General features: G+C 38.5%; 1 protein-coding gene across 4 annotated transcripts in view; it reads right to left on the reverse strand.

Annotated features, from left to right (window-relative positions):
* Positions 1 to 1991: 1991 nt before the first annotated feature.
* Positions 1992 to 24606, reverse strand: part of CCNY (cyclin Y) — a 129768-nt gene continuing 107153 nt past the window's right edge. For all 4 annotated transcript variants that reach the window (XM_063324458.1, XM_063324459.1, XM_063324461.1 and 1 more), the window contains 3 exons: positions 15442 to 15608; positions 10781 to 10943; positions 1992 to 5011 (listed from right to left, as the gene is read on the reverse strand). In XM_063324458.1, the coding sequence (XP_063180528.1) occupies positions 4895 to 5011; positions 10781 to 10943; positions 15442 to 15608 (447 nt within the window). In that variant the 3' untranslated portion in view covers positions 1992 to 4894. The remainder of the gene's footprint in view (positions 5012 to 10780; positions 10944 to 15441; positions 15609 to 24606) is intronic.

A 24606-nucleotide genomic window follows, 5' to 3' on the forward strand; every position in this document is an offset into this window, starting at 1 on the left:
TCTCTCTTTAATGGGAAGAGCCTGATGACCAAGCCCAGACAACAGAAGTAGACCCAAGTGTGGCTTTTCTTGGCTAATGCCTTCAGTCATTTTTAAGCTGTGGGTCTGGGATTCACCAGTTACTTTTTATGGATTCTGAGAAGAGGAGCCAGAAAAGCAGGTTCATACATGCTATGAAACAATAATTTTCAGCATCATAATCTATATCTGCTGTCAATTCCGGCTTCCTTATGATCAGCAGCTTTTCTTCTAAATCTTGTTTCCTTTTTTAAAGCATTTTCTCCTAACAGTGGTCGCTACGTATCTTCTGTCATTACCTTTAGTCTACACAACTCAAACTCTCATCCGTCCTGTGGTTTCCTCAAGATGTGGTTCGGTTGAAGAGGAAAAACAGAAACAGCAGAAAGACACTTAACTGCACTTTGGGGGTAGATACTAATGTTTCCATATACGTCTAGGTTGCATGTTTGTGTCTATCTTTGAGTTGTTTTCTCAGAACCCACACTAAGTGGGCACTCCCCCGCAGAGGTAGGAAGAGGTTTCCAACAACTGTCAATTCAAGGAAAAAAAAAGAAGTAAATTCTGATTATGTGTTCAAAACAGAAGTGAGGACAGTGCTAAAAGTGAGGTGGAGTGAATTCCTTATGAGAACCACAAGGAAGCAGAGAGCAATACGAGCCGGCAGTGGATGTGCCGCACTTCAGTTAAGTAGTTTAAACATGTCGTTGGAAAATGCAATGTTCGTTACCAACAAAGGACAACTGTAAATAATTTGTTGCTTCAGCTGTTAAGGCTTTGGTGTTTTTCTGGTTCTGCCCTTTCAATTCCTTTATTCCCTCCCCCATACTGCTATTTTTATATATAGCCAACACTACCAGATGTCACTTTGTCATCTGCCACCAATACACCATCACCCTTTTCTCATGAGGCTTTTGCTACTTCTAATCTTCAGGTTATATCTAAGGTTTCTGGCATTAGGAAAGCTAGGAAGTAGAGAAAGAGGTGCTAAAAAACAAAGTCTGAACTAAGACTCCACAAATGTAAACAGTTCTTCCACCACTTCCTTAGTTTACATGATAAACAAAGCTAAATAAACTAAGTGAAACTAAGCCATATATGCTCATCCGTCTCCCTCTCTCTCAAAAAAAAAAGGTTAAATAAAGATGAATAAAAAATACAGTTATTAAAAAGAATACCATTACCCTGCTATGGGACATATGCAATATGAAATATTGAAATAGTATGCAATAGAAAACAGGAGCTGGGGTTGTTTAGCCTGGAGAAGAGGAGGCTGAGGGGAGACCTTATCACCCTCTACAACTACCTGAAAGGAGGTTGTAGAGAGATGGGGGCTGACCTCTTCTCCCTGGTGACAAGTGATAGGACGAGGGGAAACGGGTTCAAGTTACGTCAGGGGAGGTTTAGATTAGATATTAGGAGACATTTTTACACTGAAAGGGTTATTAAACATTGGAATAGACTGCCCAGGGAGGTGGTGGATTCACCATCTCTGGAGGTGTTTAAAAAAAGGGTAGATGGGGCACTGAGGGACATGGTTTAGAAGTGGTTTTTGTCAGGGTAGGCAAAAGGTTGGACTCGATGATCTTAAAGGTCCCTTCCAACCTCAACAATTCTATGATTCTATGATCATTTGAAAGACTGATAGGGCTTGCGGAAGGTGGAAAAGGTGATCAGACTTTTTTCTTCTTTTTGCACTTCATCACGCGACTCCAGTGTTCTCAGCCCCAAAGAAGAGTGTCTGTCAGAATGATACGTTATCGCTGACAAAAAAAATAAACAAAAAAAGAAATATAAACAAGTCTGCAGATGGAAAGAGGAATTAGGGAAACATCTCTGGGCTGCAGAGGGATGCATGAATAAAAACCCCTACAAGATGCCTTTTTCAAATATTTATCCAATTACCAATGCATAAATGACCAAACAAATGGCTCACTGGCTCAACATATAAAAATAATTCATTAAGACAATGATGCTTGAAGGGACAGGTTTATTACATTTCCTACACCTTGTTGTTTCTGAGCCGGTGACCAAAGCAATAACGAAACCCTTAATCCAGAAAACATTTACAGCAAATTTACTTTCAGGTTCTGAAATGAAAAACACAATGTATTTGTGCTGTTAATTAAAACACTATTTGGTTCTCGTCCCTTCTCACACCCCAGGCGATTCTCTAACCTTGCAATGGCATTTTCCATACAGTAATGCTTAAAAAACTATACTAAACACAACATAATCCTAAATAATATTTCATTTTTAATTACATGGTATAGAATACCTTGCAAACAAAAGACACTCATTAAGATTTACTGACAGATACTGTATTTTTTGGCAACCCTGGAACAAACCAGAAGAAAAAGCAAAGAATTATTCTATAACAATGAGGGAAAGAAACGTCCATCTAAGTGTAGAGGATTCATATGGCAAGATTTAAACTAAAGAAAAAATCCACGCTTACAGCAGATTTTTTTTTAATTCTTAGTGCAAGAAACATAACCAAGTTAATCACAGAATCAGTACTAATTAAGAATATGGAAAATTCTCCTATACAGAGGTAGAGTCCAGTGCACAAGGCTAAAACGATATTCAATAGTCTAAACAAGACTGAGCCAGGTTTTACGGAATCCACTTTTTAAAGTATCAGACTGTATGTACATACATACAATAAATAGACTATACAATCTTTAAAGTAGTTTAATAAACTTCACAAAAATTATAGTAGATGCATTGAGATCTTTACATAATCCAAAGTTCATATCTCTATCACGCAGAAATGGATAAACCCAATATTCCTGATATCAAGTTAAATGGAAAATAGTTTAGCAAAGTGTTGATAAATCAAAATATTTTACATATTTTAAAGCCTAAATTTATGCTTATAAAGGATGAATTTCAAATGCTCTGAAAATGTTCCGTTTGATACTATCTGTAAAGAGGTTTCAAATGCTGTAATTTGCATTTGTATTGTTATAAACACTTTCCTTACATTCCATGTTCAAGGGAAAAATGGACTTGGATACTCACAGTTCTGATGCATTGGCACAACAAGAAGTGATGAGAATTAGATTATTTTAAAGGCCCAAAGGAGATCAGGAGAATTTATGGACAAAACCTTCATGTCTCAAACTACACCGATCACATTAGAAAGTTAACAGAAAGCGGTTTGGTATTACTACTTCAATCCTGCCGGTGCCTCTCCGCCCCGAGGCATCCGGTTAGCATCGCGCTGGAAGCCAAGCGCGCATCCCTGGGCCCCTCGCTTTGCTACAAGCCCATAGGGCTTAATAAAACAAATACGGAATCTTTATGGTTTACCACAGTAGTGCATAAATCAGGGACGTCTGTTGCCATTCATTTCAGTGATAGTCGCAAAGAAAGGGTTTCAGGGAACTGAGAGTTTTCAGCTGTATCTTTCTAAACTGTGCAAAAAAAAGGGCGGGGGGGGGAATCACCCTGGGGCGTTACAAAGCAAATACGCTTATACTGACAAGTTATTTTCTATAAGAGGTTCTTACAGTTCCGAGGGGGCAACAGCTACAGTAAGAGGGAACTCTGTAACAGCAACAGAAGAGCTTAATAACTGGAGCCCAAAATTATGTTCACAGTTTGGTTACTTTTAATTTCTATAAGCACCTACGCTGGAAAACACAAGGGTTTGTATTTTACCTTCAAAATTGAATCTACTTGTGACAAATGCCTTGTTAAGATTTCCATTCTGCTCTTCTACAGGCCTTCTCACTGGAACTTTTTTTTTTAATTATTTTTTATTTTATACAAACAGACTCACTTTGATTTAAAGTAAACATATAAAAATTGAGAATATTGCTTGCAACAATGGACCTGGAGGTGAAGGAATGAACTAGTCAGGCCATACAAAAAAAAAAATAAATCTCCCTCAAAATGAATTCTGCTAAACTTCCTAATGCTATGAAAATCTGCAAGAAGGATCACAAGATCTGTTGCAAATTTCAGAGGTTTGGCCCAAATCTTATCATCATCATCTGAATACTTTAATAACCTTATCTTTATATTAAGGAAAAATAAATGATTCCAAGAACTCAGGAAGGCACACGCACCCAAGTATACTATAAATAAAACACATCATGAAATTACGAAGATCTTCTGATCCCTGTACACACTTTTGGTTCAGCACTATGGTCAAGTTCTCTCTTCTAAAATACAATAAAAGGCATACAAGAAATATAACATATGCATAATAATTACGAAGAATAATGCTAATAAGACAGCTTACAGAGAAAAGTGCAGTGAAAAAACCCAACGCTATTTATTCAGGGGCTTGTGCTACTGTAAATACAGATTTCGTATTTGCTGCTGTGCAAGGGGAAGAATTCATCCTGGGAAGCAGCAATAAGGAACGCAAAAAACCCAATAAAAAATAAAAAAAGATATTAAGAGAAACCTTTAGGATGGAACTCTCCCAACTTCATTCCTCTAGTGCACAGTCATCTGACTACATGGTTTGTTTTCATGCTGACATTTCTCTTCATGAGTACAGCACATCAGAAAACGGCACAGTTCTTAAATATTTTTCTGCCTCTACTTCATTTTTGTTTTGTTTCTTCTTCCAAGCACCTGATTTGCTGTTTCCTCATAAAAGGGGTAAAGCTGTTAGCGAAAGTGAGAAAAAAAATTGTCGCCCATGTTCTCTCCCGAACACCAATTTCTCCATTTCTCCTTCCACTAGGTATCTCACTCGTGTGCTACGCAATGGGGAGGCACTGTAAAGGCAGCTCGACAGATTTAAAAATAAAAAAAAATCAAAAGTCTTTTTTCTTTATCCCCCCGCCCCCAGCCCACCCCGAAAAAAATGGATGGATGAAACAGTACGTCCGTAGCATTATTCCAGTCTCCTCTGTTAGGAGATAATAGCAGGGGACCATCTAACCACAGTCAGATTGTCAGCACTGACTGACCGTTTCTTTGCAGCTTTCCTGAAGTCCTTATATTTATCTTCACACAAGCGGGAGATGGCCTACAAGAAAAGAATGAAAAAAACTTCAATTGCACTGACCACACAGGTAAAATAAGACTAAACGCAGATTTCTACATATAGGTAGAATTACAAAAAGTCACTTCATTAAGCCAAACATGTGAAGAGCTTCTCCCCAAATCCAAGCCTTTTCCAAGCCTTTTCTTTACAGGTTAACCATCACAAAGCTCGTCGAGGTAGCTGGCAACACTTACCCACTGCTATATGGTAACTCACATATAGCATTTCACTGGTGAAAAAGTGTGAAAAACTTAATAAAACAATTCTAGAAATTGTAAGTATGTTTGTAAAATTTATAAAGAGGATGGCTTTTCATTTTTTTTTATTTCCTAAAAAGTCTTGTACTAATTATATTTTTCTCCACTGATGAATGGTCTGGCACAATACTCGCCCTGCTTTGTTTACAGAGTTGATGTTTACTTGCCTTTTGGAAGGAGATGGTGATATCTATGTGATCAGGCTATCTTATACGGTGCCCGTGGGAAACATAACTCATAGTCAAAATAATTTAATTTGCATTAAAAATAAATAGAAACGTTCAAAACCTTTTGAAGAGCGACACAAACATTATTCAAATGTTGACTTCTATTATACTGCACTGCAGTTAATGTTTTATGTTTCTCCTACTGTTTTTAGCCAAGTTTAAAACAAATATTTATTATGGACCTCATAGGCACAAATACACTGTGCCCTAAAACAGTGTGTCTATTAGAGTTTCTGCGGGCGGGACGGGCTACGGCTGGCATCAGTAGGGATGTTAACTCAGATCAGACACGCAGAACTGCAGAGAAAGCTCACTGCAGGGAGTACTCAAGGTCAAATTAAAAGATGAACTAAATCAGTATTTTTATTTACTCAGGAATGCTTTTAAGTGGTGTCTTAAGATAAGATGTTTAATAAAAAGTATTATACAAACAAAACCAGCACGAATGTTTGATTATAAAAAGGCAATACAAATAAACAGCCTAACTCCACCAGTCATTGTTTTCTCTCTTAACCTCTACTTCTATAGCACAGTAAGCTGTAGCAGCGAAGTGCCCTTTAATTTTAATTGTCCTGCAAAGACCAGAGGCAGGTATGACAGAAGTGCACGACTCATGCATCTGAGAGTAAGTTCACCTAACCCTTCCGTCAAGTCAGCCACAAAACATGGTTAAATTAAAAAAACAAAACCAAAAACGAAACAACACAAACCCCACCTCCACCAACAAGAAACCAGCTGCTACTTTTGAGTTGGAAACTGAATTTCCTTTTGTTAAGACCATTCCTGAACACAGTTTTCTTTCTTGATGCACACGAAGAGAACAACAGAATAAAATAACACAAATATTCCCACCGCTTTGTAGACCACAACGTAACTCGCTTAAAACTGCTTAATAACATTTTATTTAATTTAACCAGGAACTCATGGACTAAGAAAGTTTATGCAATTCAATTGGATTTAAAATACAACAGATGAAAAGTGTTTAATCATGAAATAATGTGCCAAGGCATGGCTTGGAAAACAGATGTACTGAGGTGGAGCTCGGCTTCTTTCAGCTGCCAAATCAGGCTATTACTGTAAGCATCAAACAGCCAGAGAAGGTAATCACTTCAAAATTGCCTGTTTCACAGGAAAACTTCTGTTCTGGCACATGGTCAGATAAAATGAAATTTTGCTTGGAAGCGGCACTTTTTATATTTGGCATCTCTAGTCTCTGGTGATTAATCATGGATAGGAACCACACTGACTGCTGCCTAAAGCAATCCTGTATCTAACGATGCCTCTTCATTTGCAAATAATTTACAAAATTGATATTTGGAGCCTATTTGGCAAGTTAGTTAATCAACTTTAGCATAACATATGGGGAAACAAGAGAAAAGCATAAAATTGTAAATATTTATTATTGTCCTTCAGCTAAAATAAACCCAAATAGCTTATAAACACCTTTCTGTCATCTTGATATTTCTGTTGCTTCTATTGCTAGAAAAAGAAACCAATTTTTGACAGTTGCAAGGGCCTATTTCTCATATGAAATCAAAACATTCTTAAAACCAGCAACACTATCCAATCATGTGAAATGTTGTTGGATTTGATTGTAACACCTGTAATCAGCTAGAAAAATGTATACATATATATTCTTCCGTTACATATATATATGCATACAGGACTAGAAGTCAGTTCCTCTGCTGAGTTAAGTGGCTCTAGATGAGACTGTCACTGGTGAAGGGGCAAAGTAAGGAGAAAAGAGGGGGGAGAAAGGCAGTAGTAGCAGTACAGGCCATGGCTTCACTGCTGGGAATGCACAAAGGCACACAACTGTGAGTGCCGCAACACCCCCAAAAACCGGACAAACCAGAGAGCACTCTGCAAGGACAGCCAGCACTAAGGCAGGAAGGGTTATACATAAGGAAAATGTAAAAAAAAGAAAAAAGAAAAAAGAAAAAAGAAAAAAGAAAAAAGAAAAAAGAAAAAAGAAAAAAGAAAAAAGAAAAAAAAAGAAAAAAGAAAAAAGAAAAAAGAAAAAAGAAAAAAGAAAAAAGAAAAAAGAAAAAAGAAAAAAGAAAAAAGAAAAAAGAAAAAAGAAGAAAAAAGAAAAAAGAAGAAAAAAGATCACTATAACAACTAGAAGTTGTGATGATGGGGATTCTCCTTATTTTATGGGGAATGAAAAGAAAGAAGAGGAATCGGGTTACTCCTGACAAAAGAGCAGGGGACTTCTGTTCTCCCTTCATTTCTTGGCTAAGAGGATTCTGAACACACAAAACACGCAGGATTGCAATCAATCACTGCAACAGTGGGAAGCTGGAGGGATATAAAGACACTTCTCTACTTGTAACTTACATTATTTTCCTCCTCTTTTTTGTCTGTTTGATCTGTGGGACTGTACCTCTTTAGGCTCAAGAAAAAACAGCACTTAGTTCAAAGGGTTTGAACTACGTCCTCAAGCACTATCCTAACAATAAAAAGCTCAGACAATGTACAGCCCGTTAAACTGGGAGTGCCCTAACAAATGCTCTTACAAAACCTAGCCTTGAAACGAGCACAGTGCGAAGACCACAAGCAGAAATAGGGTAGGCATGTTTTGTGGACTTACCCCAAAGAGCAGAATCTGACTCATATTTATCTCAGTACACGGGAGAATAACCAGGTGCAAGAGTAGGAAATTACAAAATACTGGATTAAGGTTGGATATCCAACAACCTTCCTGGCAGAAAAATCTCCCATATTAGAAAATAGTTCTCAGGAGAAGCAAAGGAAGCCTTGACATTTGACGTAATTAAAAGGAAGCAGAAAACACACTACAACATATGCTGGTTGGAACAAACAGCATTGGCAGGTGGACAGACTGGATGATCTAATGAAAGGTTACTTGCCATTTTTAACTTGCATGATTCCAGACAATAAGAAAAAAAAATAAAAGAGGGGTCATGAAAATGGTTTCTGGCTACTAGGTAGACTGGTGTAACAAGTCTTAAATAATGTGGCCATTCTTTTAGGCCACAGAATGCTGAAAAGTAAGAAAAAATGACTTTCGTTTAGTCATTTAAAAGACAAAGCTGCTTCTTAAGTGTCAATTGTGGGAATATTAAATAGGAAAAACATCCACTGCAGATGCTCCAGAAAGCAATGTCATTTTTAACAAGTACTATAACATCTTATAACACCTCTAAGCTGATGGATCTCATCCAGCATTTCCATTTGATAAGGAACAGTATTTATTAGCCTTGTCCTTGGCCTCCTTGCGTTGTTGTTTTTTTTTTCATCACGAGTATATCAACCTCATGACATTTGCAGAAATAGCAATGAAGATTCTGCCATGCCAGATCTAATGCTCCTGCTTTAGATACATAAAATACCTTGAACATGCGAAAGTAGTAAAAACACGTTATAACTACTTCTCTGCGCAAGACCTTTTGTGATCTCAAATGTCAGTAAATAAGTTGTTTGAAATCTTAGGACTGAGCAAGGTCCTTTCAGTTTACGGGACAAGGCAAATCCTTCCACTGCATACGCACATTCACTAGGAGCCTGTTGTCTTACATCACAGACTGCAGCTTGTCTCTCCGTATCAGAAATATCACAGCCCGTGTGGTACTGCATCTACTCCACTTGACAATCCAGGCAACTGTTTTAAAAACAGAGAACTCTGGGCTCAACAGCACATGAGAGACCTAGAAAAGTGCTGCAAATGCATTTTGATAACTCTTGGCAAGCTAAATGCTTAACTGTGCTCAAGGAACCAGGCTATAATTTATGCTGTCAACTAGTTTCAAGGGCACGCTAATGACAACCGAGTATTGCCAGGGAACAAGGCAGTTCCCATCATGTTCCCTTCCTTCTGGACACAAAACAGGGGCAAGGAGCTGGTAGACCAAGTTGGTTTCACAGCAGATACTCATCCTCTTCCCTGAAGACATCCTCCTTGGCTAGCAGGATTACTTTACAGCCAACTTCTGCTAGCTGCACAAAGCATTCCCAACGTGGGAAAATATTTAATAATATGGCTTTATTTTAAAAAATATTCCATTATTTCCTTTAAAATATGCATTCTCTTTAGTTAGTACAGAAGAACCATCAGTATTCTCTGGGTATTTACAGCCATTTCTTATTTTCTTTTCTTCTAAGGTTTTAGGAGCTATCGTTGTTACCTTCATTTGTAACCTGCTGTTATACGTTGTGTGCGCAATATAGACCGACAGTGTTGGGAAACGCCGTGTACTAAATTCTCTTCAAAAAGTAATTAACTCAATTTTAATACATGTAATGGCACTTTTTATCAAGACCCACCATCTCATAAGTTAGTCAACTACTTCTTTTCATTTAAGATTACAATCCCAATGAATTTTCATTTTTTTTAAATTCTCTTCAATAGAAACAAAATCTGATGCAAATCTACATCCCACTCCATACACAGAATTAAGTTACATTCTTATTGGAGCTATCTGCAAAATTTAGAAAGAATGAGAAATACAACTTTAGTGAAATCTGCTTTGATTCTTTCTCCACCACCTCCTGTTCCCACTACAGTCACAAACAAGTCAATTAACCTTCCCACGCACCATTTCCCCCCACAAAAGCGTGTAGAGTACTGCCTGCCTCTTTCACAGGAGCACAAGGAGCTTCAGAACACGCGAAGCTCACCCTAACCCACAGGCAAACAACCTCCAGTGCAAAGCTGCTGTATAATTACACACGTGCAACGTGAAAAGCAGTTAGCATCTAACGACAAATTTCAAAATTAGTAATAAAATGTGTACACACTCAGGCAATAATGCCCTTATTTGAAAAAAAACTTCTTATCAGAAAGCTCAGGAAAAAGAAGATTCCAGCCTTGCAGAGTGCCCACAATTGTCAGATGATTTTCAATCCCTCCTGTGTCTGGGGTATTCATAGCATCCTGCATTTTGCAGGTCCAGACCATCCAACAGTGCTTTAAACTGCACATGATATATTCAGGTCTCACAACCAGACTGTGAGCAGAGTCATCATAAAACTTGTGGGTACTTTCACAAAGCCAATTTAGACAACTGGAACTGAAAAAGAAATGGAAAGTAAGACAAGGTATGACGCAAACTGGGCCAAAAAGCTGCCTCCACATCCGTGAATTCCCAAAGCACAAACAAAACAGTTATGGAAATTGGGGCACACAATATTCTAACATCTGATGCAAATATTCGGGAAGAGATAGGAGAAGGGAGAAGCAATGCAAAAATTCCAAATCCCCCTATATATTCAGCTGTGCGCAATCTAAAAAGAAAGTGTCTTACCTCAAGTTTATATGCCCTGTCCCTGCTGAGGGGCTCCAAAGGAAAACTCAGGTTATTCGCTTCTGCCAGGGAACGCAAATCAAAATAATACTTGGCATAAACACTGGAGGGAACATTAATATTGAACTGCAACAGCTCAAGAAACTGGCGTTCCAGCTCATTCCTGCAGAAAGAAGATAAATGTGAAAACATATTTCAGACTGTGCACTCTGAATGTAATTTACTTTAAATTGCAAATGGTATATACCAAGTTCATTTCTGATTCTTGACAGATGCAATTATCCTAGTCTAAGGTTTGACCTAGTCTACCAAGTTCTGTTGGCATATGTACGCCAATGAGGAATACGAAAGGTGCTGCACCTTGCAGCCGCTACTGCGATGCCGATCAAACCCACACACAAACTTCTGCTAGCAGAAGGGCACCTTTATCAGTTTAGCTAACGCAATCTGGGAAAGAAAAGCCAGCAGGAAAAAAATGTTGCTGTAGTTTCTGCTGTACCTCCACTAGGTGGGTCTGCACACACAGCTATGCAAACACAACGTGCAGACATGCCCTAAATTTGTCAGGCACCTCTCATAAATGCTGCAAATTCCTCTAACACCTAAATTACTGGAGAACTTATTTACTCTCTTCAGCCTTTCATAATCCATCTTTTAAAACTAAGTGATGGAAAACCTGAATTTTTCAGCGTACTGTCTTTCTGAACACAATGAAGCAATTTTTCCCTAGGACTTGTAGTCAAAATTCATAGTGGTGACCATTTGTTTTGTGTTTGTCAAAATACCTAATAGGAACGGAAGTCCTATTAGAGCTCACGCCCCATGAAAACTTTGGTATAGCAATACATTATTACACCATTAAAAAGTATGTTAAGAAATAAGCAAATCAACAAAATTAAGGACTGGAAATGTTCGTAAGTTGCACGGTAACTAGACATCCTGCATAATACTTATTCAGGGCCATATGATACATTCAGAACAGTGATTTCAAGACATGAGAAATAAAAAAAATAAACCGATGGTAAAAGCTACACATGTTTGCTGAGAAGTATGGGGCTGCACAGCTGTGTTACCAGCAGGTATTGACTAACTATGATATTGCATTTAAGTTACATTTTGACTGCAGTGTAAGCGTGCAAGGGATGTACAGGGAGTTGGCAATAGAAAAGGATGGATCTGAAGATGAAAAGGTATTGGTACAGTAGTTTTTCAACACTCGGTGATTTTTCTTCTCAGTCTTTACTCTTACATCACTTACATCATAATCATTGTCCTTCCTTACCTTCGCTCTGTCTCTACCAAATTTCTATGTCTACATACTGACAAATATTAATTAACATTAAAAGACTCTCTAAAAGCTGGATATGGACGCTTTGGCATGCATTCACACTGTTGAAGATTCTAGCTTTTAAAAAATGCAAATTAAAAAAAAATACATTTTAAGATGTCTATCAATAAATACAGAAGTTTATCTTTAAATGTCCTTTTATATTGCCATGATTTTACTTTCTGCAAGCTAAGCCTAAAGGTCTGTGTTAATGGATAATACAACGCCTGTTTTAATGGAGAAAGACATAGGCTGTACCTCTTTTGAAGAGCATCCCCAAATCCTTAAGAAAAATACATAGCCTCAGATTCTTACTATCCCCTAGCTCCCAGATTTGAAGGTTAGACTAACTACAGCTGAGAAAGAACAATAAAAAAAAAATATACAGGTGTTTCTTATTTGAACTAACATAATTTAACTAATCACCATACCCTTCTTCCCCCATACATCTACATTAGGCAGCTTTCGCATGTGCTTTCCTGTGGCCACTCTTCAAATTCACACAGGAACTCAAGGAAAGGCCACACACGTGCCTACAGATACATTCTGACCTTCAGTCCTCCCAAGTCCTCTGTCAGCTTTAAGGCACAGGTCAGTGTACTGCTGGTGACTTACAAAACACTTAAAGGGCTGCGTGATGCTTTGCAAGGCACACTTATGCCGAATGATTCACAGCAGTTGAAGATTTTGACCTAGAGTTTTTCTGCCTTATTGATATAAACAATGAAAGCCCACATCTTGCGTAGACCTAGACACTTCAAAATCATAGTATTGTACTGTCCCAACTACCTGAAAAATAAGAAAGAAAAAATATCCAATCCACCACACTAGGGATAAGAGGAAAACAATAATTTGGAAAAACTGGCAGCAGGAATATAAGCATCAGGTCAACAAGCAGCAAAATCTTTGCTGGAGGGCTCACAAGGAGCCCCAAACACAAAGCCCATGAGCCAGATAAACCAAGTACCATACAGAGAGCACAGGCTTCACAAAGGCTTCTGGTTTTGCAGATTGTGAGAACCCTAAAATCTTGAAGAATTAAGGACAAGGACTCATCACAGTTTGGCCTAGGGAATGTGCAGTGTGGAAAGAGGGCCGACGTTAGCACAGGTCTGACACGTGAGTAATGGTGTTATGTGCCTCAAGTGCAACTTCTAACAGTAGCACCGTCACATGTGTTTGTCAAAAACAATAACCTCTTTTTTTTTGTTTCCTTTCACACCATCACAGTATGCCTCATCACCTGCCTTCAAAAAAAGCTCTGAGAATCAGCAATTTCAAAACTCATATTTATAACCCTTACTAATTAATACTGTCACACGGCACAGTCAAACCTGTCAGTCTGCTTCAAGCTGTTCGGTTCTCTACTGCAGCTCGTGCCCCAGCTTCAGAAACGCTTTAAAAGCTCCCAGTTTTGCCTTGGAGAAGTGAACGGAGGGAGGCCCTTACTGCCACTGAATACCCGAAAGCATGAGAAAAGGATCAAGGGAAAAGTAGCTTAGCAAAATCATTCAGAAAACACTCGAAATACAGTCAAGGAACCATTATCTGCATGAAATAATACTGCACACAGAAATGTGAAGGGCCTGTTTTTAGCCTCTTGTTCCCCTTATCCCCCCTTTTATTTTGGAAATCTCATTCTGTCCGAGTTATGTTGGAAAAGAAGTATCATCTACCATCCTTAAAGTGGCTTACATATTTTAAAAGAGAAACTGAAATGGCATTATGTGGTATTTCCCGCCTCTATTTTGAAATGAGAGTTTTCCCCCAAACTAATGAAAGTACCTCCAGCATACCACAGCAATGCAAGCGCTGTGTTTTTCCACTTGGACTCAGGGAAAAAAAAAAAAAAAAATCACCTCATTACAAATTGCTTGTTAACACAAGATTTAGAGATGACTTTTCTAATACTTGAGCAATGACAGCTACTCCCAATTTATAAGTCTTATCTAGCAGTGTATAAGCATGCTTAATTTAAAGCAATCAGCTGACTCCTAACATTCAACCTTTCCCTTACAGATCATTTTTAGGCCAGTTATAAATCTGACAAACGGCCAACTATTAACCTAAATTAGGGCTGCTTTGGCAAAAATGCCTGGCCTTTCACTGCTTTGAGATTGCAAACTGAGACTCAAAAAACATTCTGTCTGCATAAACACCTCTTCTCAGCTACTTCCCTCCTTCCCTCTTCCCTCCTCCCAGAGTGCTAATCCACAACAAAACTCTCTCAGTGGCTGCGATCCTGACGTGAGTGAGTTAAAGCAGAGACAAGCCTATACACTACTCACCACAGATACTTAGCTCTGCCTAAAAGAGCTCTGAAACACACAGATACTGTGCTAAAACATATTTTTAATCATTTTATTGTTATTAGTTCTTATAAGAAAAGGGGTGCACCAGTATATTGGTGTATGTGTGTGTGTGCAGCCCTTCCAGTGCCGCCCTCACACCCAGGCCAGCTCAGGTAAGGACACCTCGGAAAGTGTGCGTGGGATGTGACTCGGCCCTGAACGTATAGAGGATACAAACGCCGGGCACTTCAGCCAATATACGTAATACCTGCTAACCAACCAACCAAAACAAGCACCAGACTATGTAGTGACATGAGCATCCATGTCAGTGTTTGTAAACATTACGGTCTTAATTTTATTTATTGTTATTGCAGTTCTTTTTGTTGCTGTTGGAACATACTTTTGATATGACTGGGAAGTATCCAGCCGGATACCACAACGCTCTATGCTGTTACAATGTGCGCTTCTTATGAACGCCATCAGATAGAAAAATGCCAATTTCTGTTTGCGAGTTGAAACACTAGATTTTTAACACCTTGGAAATGAACTCAGCAGGACACAGGGGGGAGGAGAAAAACAAAACCCAAAAGCACTAATTTTGAGTAATGGCAATAAATAAGTGGGTGATCATCTAGGGGGCATTAGGATGACAACAATTTTTTTTCTTGCCTTACGCGTTGGTCACAGTCTGTATGGAGAACTAGCACGACAGTAAATGTTGCTGAAGTGAATACATGCAGGCTCATTGGATGTGGTTTTTGGTTTTTTTTCGTGAAGTCATACATTTAAATACTCTGCAGGTCTGTTTTCATCACTGTGCATGAACATCCAGTGGTAAAATACACTTCAAACAGAAAACAAAAATAATTTATGCCTTCTATGTAAGCAACTATCAAGTAGACCTCATGCCATCTATCAGCATCCACCACGTTTAGATACAATGCAGATATACAAACTTTATATAATTTATGAGAGAACTTCCCGTCCCCCTCACAGACACAGATCTTGGCATTCATTGACAAAGATAAACATACTGAACTCACATGTCTTCGACCGTGATATCTTTCAGGATCTGGCAGTAATCCACGTTCCACACTGCCTGGTCGTCCCAAACTTTGGATGCCAGTAGAATTGCACCCAGCACAATTCGCTTCCAGTTTGCTGGACATATATCTATCTCTGCATAAGTTAAAAGTCTTTCAAGATATACCTGTGGAAACACATTAAAATCAACACTTAATCTATTTTGCTATTAAGTAGAAATCAAAAACAAAACTATCCTCATAAACCCATTCCAGCAATTTTACAACAGTAATCTGCTCTTAAGACAATGCTTATATAAAAGCTGTAGGTTTAAACACATACATTTATGCCAAGCTCAAGACTGGATGTGACAAATTCATATTTCAGTTGGCCTTTGCCTTCTGTTCATATTACCAGAAACAAAATTGTTATTTTCTTATCTGTAACTGTTGCTAATATATTCACATGTTGGAATGAATTCAAATGATTGCTTAAATAAATTATTAAAATAATAATGTAAATAAATACAAAAGTACAAATGAGGAAGGCAAGTGTATGTTTCCAGTAATAGCCACTAGCTACCACACAAACAACCACGGCATCATGTCACGCCGGGCCCCTGTGGCGAGCCTGTGTGAAGAGGTTCTGCAGGCACCTATAGGATGGACAGAGGAACGGCCACCACAGGAACAGCGAGCTGAGCAGCGGAAAAGTATCTGCCCAGAAGATAACGCATAACCAGTTTCCTCTGGACCGATAAGCTCTGGAGATGAGTAACAGTAATCCTGTTGGAACTACACGAACTGATAAACTCAGGACACCGCAATCTGGTTTAATCTGCCCAAAGCCACCAACACAGGCTAGCATCAATGAGAGCTCGTACAACCAAAACCTCATCCAAGAGGGTGGTGGCTTCTACCTACAAAGCCTACGGGATCACATACACACACCTGATCAAACAAGGGACTTCCCGGACACCTAGCAAAAAGCTGCTGGGGGTGGGTGAAGAATGAGCCTCTGCTCCTGAGGACAGAGCTGGCCTGGCCCCCCAACTGATGCTCCAGCCAGGGAAGATGGGTGCATATGTCAGGGATCCACAGGAGCGAGTAAGTCAACAGGCTGTGTGAACAGTTACCTGCTATCAATAACAGCAGCTCAATTACATTAATAGCAACAGACCGACAAACAAAATGCCTTCTAAGAAATACTGGTTGTGGGTGAACTGTGTCCCCCTAATTCTACCCCCTATTAGGGAAAGGGAAATTACAATTATGAATAGTTACATGTTAGGTGAACAAAACTGGATACTTCTGCAATCCACAACATTTAAACAGTTTATAGACCAGCTGAGAAGATAGATAATAAATCTGCAGTTTGACTAAATTAATGCTTATTAACACCTAATCAAACAATGCCCAAAGAATAGCTAACATATATAAAAAATACCCAAACAACAGCTAATATGTAAAAAAATTAATCAAGTAATACCCAAAGAATAGCTAATAAATCAAAAATTCAATGTAGGATAGATATTGATAAGGGGAAGGGGAAAGGGGGAGCGTAGGACAGAAACTTTAAAACCCAGAAGAGCTCACTTGTGATTTCCTAAAAAATTTGCACTCATACAAGCACACAGAGTTCCTTCAGTGATTTGTGCTTCTTGAAAGGTCTAGCATTATTAGAAAATATTATTCAATTAATAATAAAATAATGATTAATATACTTTGAAGCTCATTTATTTTTATGAGTCCACAATAAAATCAAGGCCAATTACATCTTTCATATAGTTTTGTTCATTAATTTTCACAATTATGATATGTACAATTAATTAGAGCTTGGCACCAAAATAATCAAAAACAGCAGACAGCTGTTGTATGATTTAAAGTTTTACGGAAAAAACATATTTTATGAAAAAAATATTAAATATCTGAATAGGTGTGCGCAGATATTCAGCCCACAAAACGAACTGTCTCACACACTCTGCAGTATAAGTGGCACAGTGAGCGAGGAAATAATGGGAAAAAATACAAAATGCACAATATTAAACAACTTTTGTTCAAAGTGGACACCACAAAGTGTAAGTTCTTTGCCTCCTACTCTTACTGAAGGAAAACAGAAGTCGAGTTCCAGCGTCTGTGGCTGTCACTAATACTGTCATACTCCAACGAATTCACATGTGAAAAGTACACAATTTTCCCTCCTCAACAGACCACCTCTCCCAAGCAACAGATTTCTCTGTCCACTGTCAGGTCGTTTCAAACAGGTTTCACTGCACCCTTCCGGCAATGATTTAAGGAAAATGAAATGCGGTCATTTATCAAGTTAGCAAATTCTGCTCTGATTTGGAAGAAAACTTTTGTTACTGCCTTGACTGGCATCGAGGAACTGAACTTGTTCTGCAGTTTTATTTCTCACCCGTGGAACCACTTGCTGCGCACGAGGAACCAGAACTTGAACCTGGAAGTGCTTCAACATGACAACACAGACACATTTACTACAACCAACAATTAGTCCTGATATGCTACTCTGCAAAAATACAGGTTTGCATTTATTGAAGAATAACCTATTCTTTGTATCTTGTAACAGATCTTATAACACCCTCTTCTCTGCATAGCGATAAAAAGCAATTAGGTGGTTATTTAGGCGGCTAGTGCTCTTTCAGGAGACTACACTGACTGACAGAAACTAGCAGGAGATTGTATGAGATGCTCTGACGAAAGTACAATATACATGCGAAATATCATACCGACCTGAAAGGCTGCTTATTTTATAAAAACAGAACACTGCTTGGGATTCTGAAGGACCAGCATCTTGTTTTAAATCGTAAATACCTATTCTTCTACCGATGCTGAGGGAAATTTACTTCTGCTCTAACAAAAGAAATACGTGGCTGCTAAGAAAACTGAAAACATTCCTTTAAGATATAGGTGTTAAAAATAATGTTGAAGTTTTTTACTTACCAACTTAAAACATTTTTTCTAAGATTATGGCTGATTTATAGATAATTACTAAAACTCACAAAACTTTTAGAAAATATCCCAAGTTTGGGGGGTATCTGTGCCTTCAAATAAATACCAGACTAACTTTAAACAAATAACGACAACTAACTTATAAACGAAGCATACATAAAAAATATTAGATGCATAGAAATCTTATTTGGAAAAGCATCATCTCATTGATTCTACCAATGCCAAAATAGTTTCAATGAATTTTTGAAATTATAGAATACTGAAAAAGTCTGAATAGTTACAGTATGTTGGATATTACAGACTGGCCAAATAAATTAAAAAAAAGAAATCCCAGTAAAAGACCTTTGGCATTCCCCAAAGGGTTCTCTATTTTTCTTGTGTTAATGAGGAATTAACCTTAATCTTCTTTTAAACACTTTGTTCAACTCTACCTACGTCATTAGGCACAAAAAGACAGGCATAATAAACATTCAAAAATCTCTTTGAAAAGAAAGTTATACTCAGCTATGAAGTCAGAATATTTACAGCATAAGACCTCTGGATAAAACTGGATTTTTCAGGTTTGGTTGGGGTTGTTTTTTGGTTGTGGTGGTTTTTTGTTGTGTGTTTTGGGTTTTTGTTTTGGTTTGGTTTTTTTTTGGTTTTTTTTGGTTTTTGTTTTTCTAATAAGGAACGTATAGGTAGCAAGATAACATAAAACTAAAGCTGAATTTTTCAAGACTGCAGATGCCAGACTCCTGAATACACCATTTCTTCTTTAGCTGTGATTTGCCCCTGCCTGCCATCCAAACACTGAAGAAAACCGCAACGTTACCTTATAATGCTGTAAAACAAAATATCACTAATGGTCCAAAAAGGTATTTTCCTTCATAAGGAAGGCAAAACGCTATTGAAGCACAAAATTACAAGTTCCAAATTATGTGTCAAGCCCATTATTAAAAACAGAGTTTTGACTTTTTACTTAGAGCATCACTCTGAAAAGATTTTGACGAGTAAAATTTGGTATTGGGAGACCAGAGAAACACAAAGCTTAGTGAAGAAGGTGGCACGTGGATCTCACCGGAGTCTGCGCTACCTGATGGTTCAATTTAAAAAGCTGCCTTTTGCTTTCCAGGCAGACGGTGCAAACAAACCCCTTACACACTATATTACACAAACAAACTTCTTCCACTTAACAAGTAAAACTGCTCCTTGAATTATGAACAAACAGCATTCCTTGGATTTGTCCCCGGGAAGCAGAAGACTTCTTTAAAGCAATACACCGTGCTACTGCAGGGAGCTGCATAAGCAGAGAGCGTGTGGAAGCCATAGTATCATGCCACTCTTAAATTAGGAAATGAACTCATTTGCTTTACATCGGTGCGGAATGTGACCCTTTACTGTTAATGCAAACCTCTTAAATTTCAACTTCCCACACGCAGTTTTATTAGATTTTGAATGAATACTCCATATCTATAGATACACAAAGCATACAAAAATCAGAAATTATCCTTTCTTATGTGCAGCTCTAGCTTCGAAATAGTGAGAAAAAAGAAAAAAAAAGAAAACCAAGTAAGGATGCTGTAGTGGGCTCAAATTCAACAACATTCAGAACAGTAAACTGGTAAGAACAGATAAGAATGATGCTGCAAGGAAAGACAAAAAGGAGAATAATTCACAACAGATGAACTTACACCTAAGTAAAAAGGGAGCATAAACTTGCTACTACCTTCCCACCAGCATATACTTAAAAATTAAATAAGAGCTTGATAAGACACTATTCTTATACCACTTTAATTACCATATTTGAGCATCTTCCAAAAGCATGTTGAAGGATATGAATAATTGCTCTTGAGTCCTTGGTGATAACTTGGGCTTAACTCCAGGCGTATGGTTGGCTGGAGTGAGACTCTATCATCTTCCGATAACACTGAAGACGATAAATACCTTGCCAGGAGAAAAGCGCTTAGTGTGGCTTCTGGCTTCTTTCTTCAAAATGCCTTAAAAGAGAGTGTTTTGTTTTGTTCGCTTGCTGTGGCCTCCTTGACTGAGTCTTGGGTTTTAAGTGTATGCGTTCAAGTAAGAGAAGACCGAAAAGGAGCAAGACTACTTCTTGCAGCAAACATTTGTAAAAGTTTATCAAAGTCCTCAGCTAATGTGGGAATTCACTGTAATCTAGGACTTGTCTCCCAAAGATACGCCTATGCTGTCACGTTAGTGTAGTTCTTCAGCTTTCAGTCAAGCCTACTCAGTCACACACGGTCTTCGTTCTAGCTCTCCCTACCTCTAGTTTGGAGAGAACCAGGTAGGTGACTCTGCAGACAGTGAAATTTAGGCAGAGGAAAAGCTGGTACATACATGGGCTCTTGTCCTACTGATGTAGAGCATCCTCATAACAGCAGCATACACAGAGGCACGTGAGCTCTGTCTCCTACGCAAATATGAGAAAGTTCATTATTCCTGACAAAGAGCTGTCGACCACTGTTTTTAATCTTGGAGCATTTCAATACATTAGGCCCAGGCCACAGTAACAGCCCAAGCACCAAGACTTTGATGGGACACCAGAGTGAAAAGGAGAGGTAGAGCCTGCCGTGCGCTCAGCAGTCTACGCCACTGCAGGGGGACGCTCCTGGCTGCTGCAGGGATGTGCTGACTCAGTGCAGACTTCTGGAGAAGGGCCAGGCGGCGCTCAGCCCGTTTGAAGAGGAAGGGCTGGTGGGTGGTCAGTCACTACGCTACTCATCACAAACAAACTCATGGCTGGTGGGAGAACACCACCTGCTCTTGCTGGCAAAAGCAAGTGAGTCTTCCCACATGCAGGCAGGCATGCTCCATCTCATTTTAAAAAAAATAAAAAAAATCACTGAAAACATTGAATGTAATGGTAAATGTGACATGCGGAAGTGCCATTTGTATGCAATTATGTCTATACATTGAATAGCGTCTTAAACACAGGGGTCATTTTCTTAAACGTGGGGATTATATCCAACAGGCTTGGGATTCTGTGAGTACTATTCAGTATATTCATGTGTTGTAATGATTTTCACTGGCTTAATTTTCACAACCAAAACACTTTCTACATTTTCTTTGGGACTAGCTGCTGTAAAGTCATATAATAAAGCTCAATTTTAAAAGCTCACTGTAGAAAAGAATATTGTAACTCACATCTCAGAATGCTGGAAGAAATTTACTTATGTGTCAAGAGACCAAATAACGCAGAAGAAATAATATGAGAAACACTTTTTTTTTCTTTTTTTTTAAACAAGAAGTCTGAAAACCTCATCTCCTCTGGATTATTTTGATGGGTGTTCCTTTATAGAACTATAACTAATAAAAGATAAAATAAGCTTTTACTACCTAGAAGACATAAGTTAAAATAAATGCCATGATTTGCCTCCACCCACTTTTAACAGCTGTACCCGTGCTTAAGAATGGAACTAAAGCTTAAAACAAATGGAAGCTGTTACACCAATGCTACTTTTCTTCAATTTAATTGATCCTTTGAAGTGCCTCTTCCGAAGGTAATCTTCTGTGGCAAAACTTCTGACCACTCCTCTACTAAACATTCAAAAATTGAATTCCAAAAAGACAACGGATTTATTCTGCCTTAATTCAACACCTAGTTCTCCTCAAACACTTTAATAGCTTCAAGAGTCTCATCTTCATCACACCTTCCATGACCCACTTAGTTCTATGACTGTATGGTTATAGATTTTTACAGAATGATAACAATACTATTTAAGTAAAAGATAAAAGTTACTGATGTGACATTAGCAGAAACTCACAGTGGCTTCAGTCAAACAACGTATCATTCGGAATTCCTCCCAGCTTGCAAACACCAAGTATAACTCAGTGTCAATACCAACAACACTACAATCTTTAAAACTAATTTGTAACATACTTCAATTCCTCACTGAAATGAAAATGCAATTCTGATCTGGAAAATACCAATGGACATTGGTCCATCAATACATTTTTTACTTACAAACTCAATACCTCCATTATTCGTCTGCTGTGTTTGGGAACGAACCACATGGTTTTATACGACTGTCAGTCTAACAAGCTTTGATGGACAACACACCTCACTGGAGGCATTTTAATAACTTGAGCACACGTCAGAAGATACACTGCACAGAGTTAAGATTTCAGAAGAGCAATATTGGATTATAATTTTCCATCTCTTCCCACAGACTTGCACCAAGATCTTGCAATAACTGACCTTTACACTTGGAATAGGAGCAAAGTATTATTTAACCGTAACTGAAACCAATAGGGTGATTTGCCTTTGCTAAGAATTCATTTATCTGAATTAAAAAGAATTTATTTCTATTAATTAAATAAAATTACCACTCTGTGGGTATAGATAATCCCAAATTGGCTTTGAGTTCAGTGAACTCTGGAGAGATTCATTAGCTTAGACGCAGCACCACAGGAATGTAGTTAAATGGTTTCCAAAGCCATTTCAGGTCCAGCAGAGGTACAGAACTGAGTTGTTTCAGCAAGTATCTTGAGCTCATAAACCTGCCAGACCCGAAATGACTCCATGCTGAGCCAGTTTGGATGCCTCTGATCTTAACTCCCAGGACTTGGACTTGCAATAGAACAGTGGAGAAGCATTTAGCCACCCATTACCATCACTAGTCCTGGGGGGCTTTTTGTTATCCAGGCACAGAAGCATAACATGGCACAAAGCTAACCAGACTGGCAACAACATCCAAGCTCCAGCAACGCTGCTCCAGCAGGCCCACTGCTGAGCCAGAACTAATCCCCAGGGTGATTATTTGCAGTTGGGTGAATCCATCCTGGACTTCCCGAGTGTCTGATAGAAACCACAGCATCAAATGTTGTCCCAGTTATCTAGGATGTCCTGCTCCCCAAGATCCTGGATAGCAGAGAGCTGGTTACACAACATCCCAATCAACAGAACATACATTCGTTTGAAGAAACTGAAAACTAAAGATAGCACTGAAGAGCTCAGTTTTAATTAGTGTGAAACAGCATCTCATTTTTTCCATCTCAGAGGACATTATAGCATACTTTGTATGTTATATAATACCCTCAAGTAGAAAGAAAAGTTAAAATACCGGAGAAGATTTATTTCCTTTTTTTTTTTTTTTCCCCTTCAGGAAGATATATACCAAATACGAAAGTGTCAATCATTTCATTTCAATATTTCATAAACCAAAGGAACACTCAAATTTTATTAAAATCTGACTACGGGATTCTTACAGAAGGTTTGTTTCTCTTCGTTACTTCATTTTGAAGGTGTTTGACATTAACCTCAATATCCCACTGACACCGCTTATCACACTGGAGTTGCAGTCTAAGCACCCAAAATACCATAATTTTTTTTTTTCTTCACTTCCCTAAAACAACGGAGCAGGTTTTCTATGGAGGTTATGAAATTTCCATCCTTGGAGAAATCCAGAAATCAACTGGGCAGGCCCTGATAAGCCCGATCCAGGTGGTCGTGCTTTGAGCAGAGGCCAGACCAGGTTGACCTCCAGGGGTCCCTTCCAACCTGAATTATTCTGTGATTCCATCTTTCTGCAGCACTGGAGTTTCCTGTGGTGCAACACAGAGAGCTCAGAAGTTGTGCGTTGCCTCCAAGCAGGCTGAGTGGGAGTCCTCAGCACACTAAAGAAATGGGCAATCACCAAGGAATGTCACTGACATTATTTACTAGAACAATTCTGAATTTTGAGGCAGGAGCAAGAGCAAAGCATTATCTTTTCTCATGCTGTTTTTATACTGCTCTATGTCAAATTTTATCTCTGTTTTACCAATAAAACTGTAGTGGCTCTATTTATTTCTCACTTGATTCACATCTACAGAAAGGAGATGATGGTTTTGGTATTTTAATTACCATAATTGAGAATCTACAAATGAACGTGTATTTGCAAAAACCTCCTTCCCTCCCTCTCTCATTTAAAGTCCATATGAACTCACTACGTAACCCACATTATAAGTTGCAGGAGCACAGAACGACTCATGAAGACAGTTTGCATCCCAACACATCACGAAGAAATACGCAGTCCTTTCTCTTTAATGAGAAAACTTCGGCATGCCACAATTCCTTAAACTAAAAAGATACTCGTACGGAAAAAATTATAATTGGTAGTGGGTCCCATACAGCCAAATTACAGCTCTAATCCAATCACTACATTGCCATATGCTCTGTTCTAAGCAATCAGCCAGTTCCCTACCACGACTCTCTAGAAATAACTGTGCTTTGCA

The sequence above is a fragment of the Chroicocephalus ridibundus genome, chromosome 2 (genome assembly GCF_963924245.1).
Source record: "Chroicocephalus ridibundus chromosome 2, bChrRid1.1, whole genome shotgun sequence".
Lineage (NCBI taxonomy): Eukaryota > Metazoa > Chordata > Aves > Charadriiformes > Laridae > Chroicocephalus > Chroicocephalus ridibundus.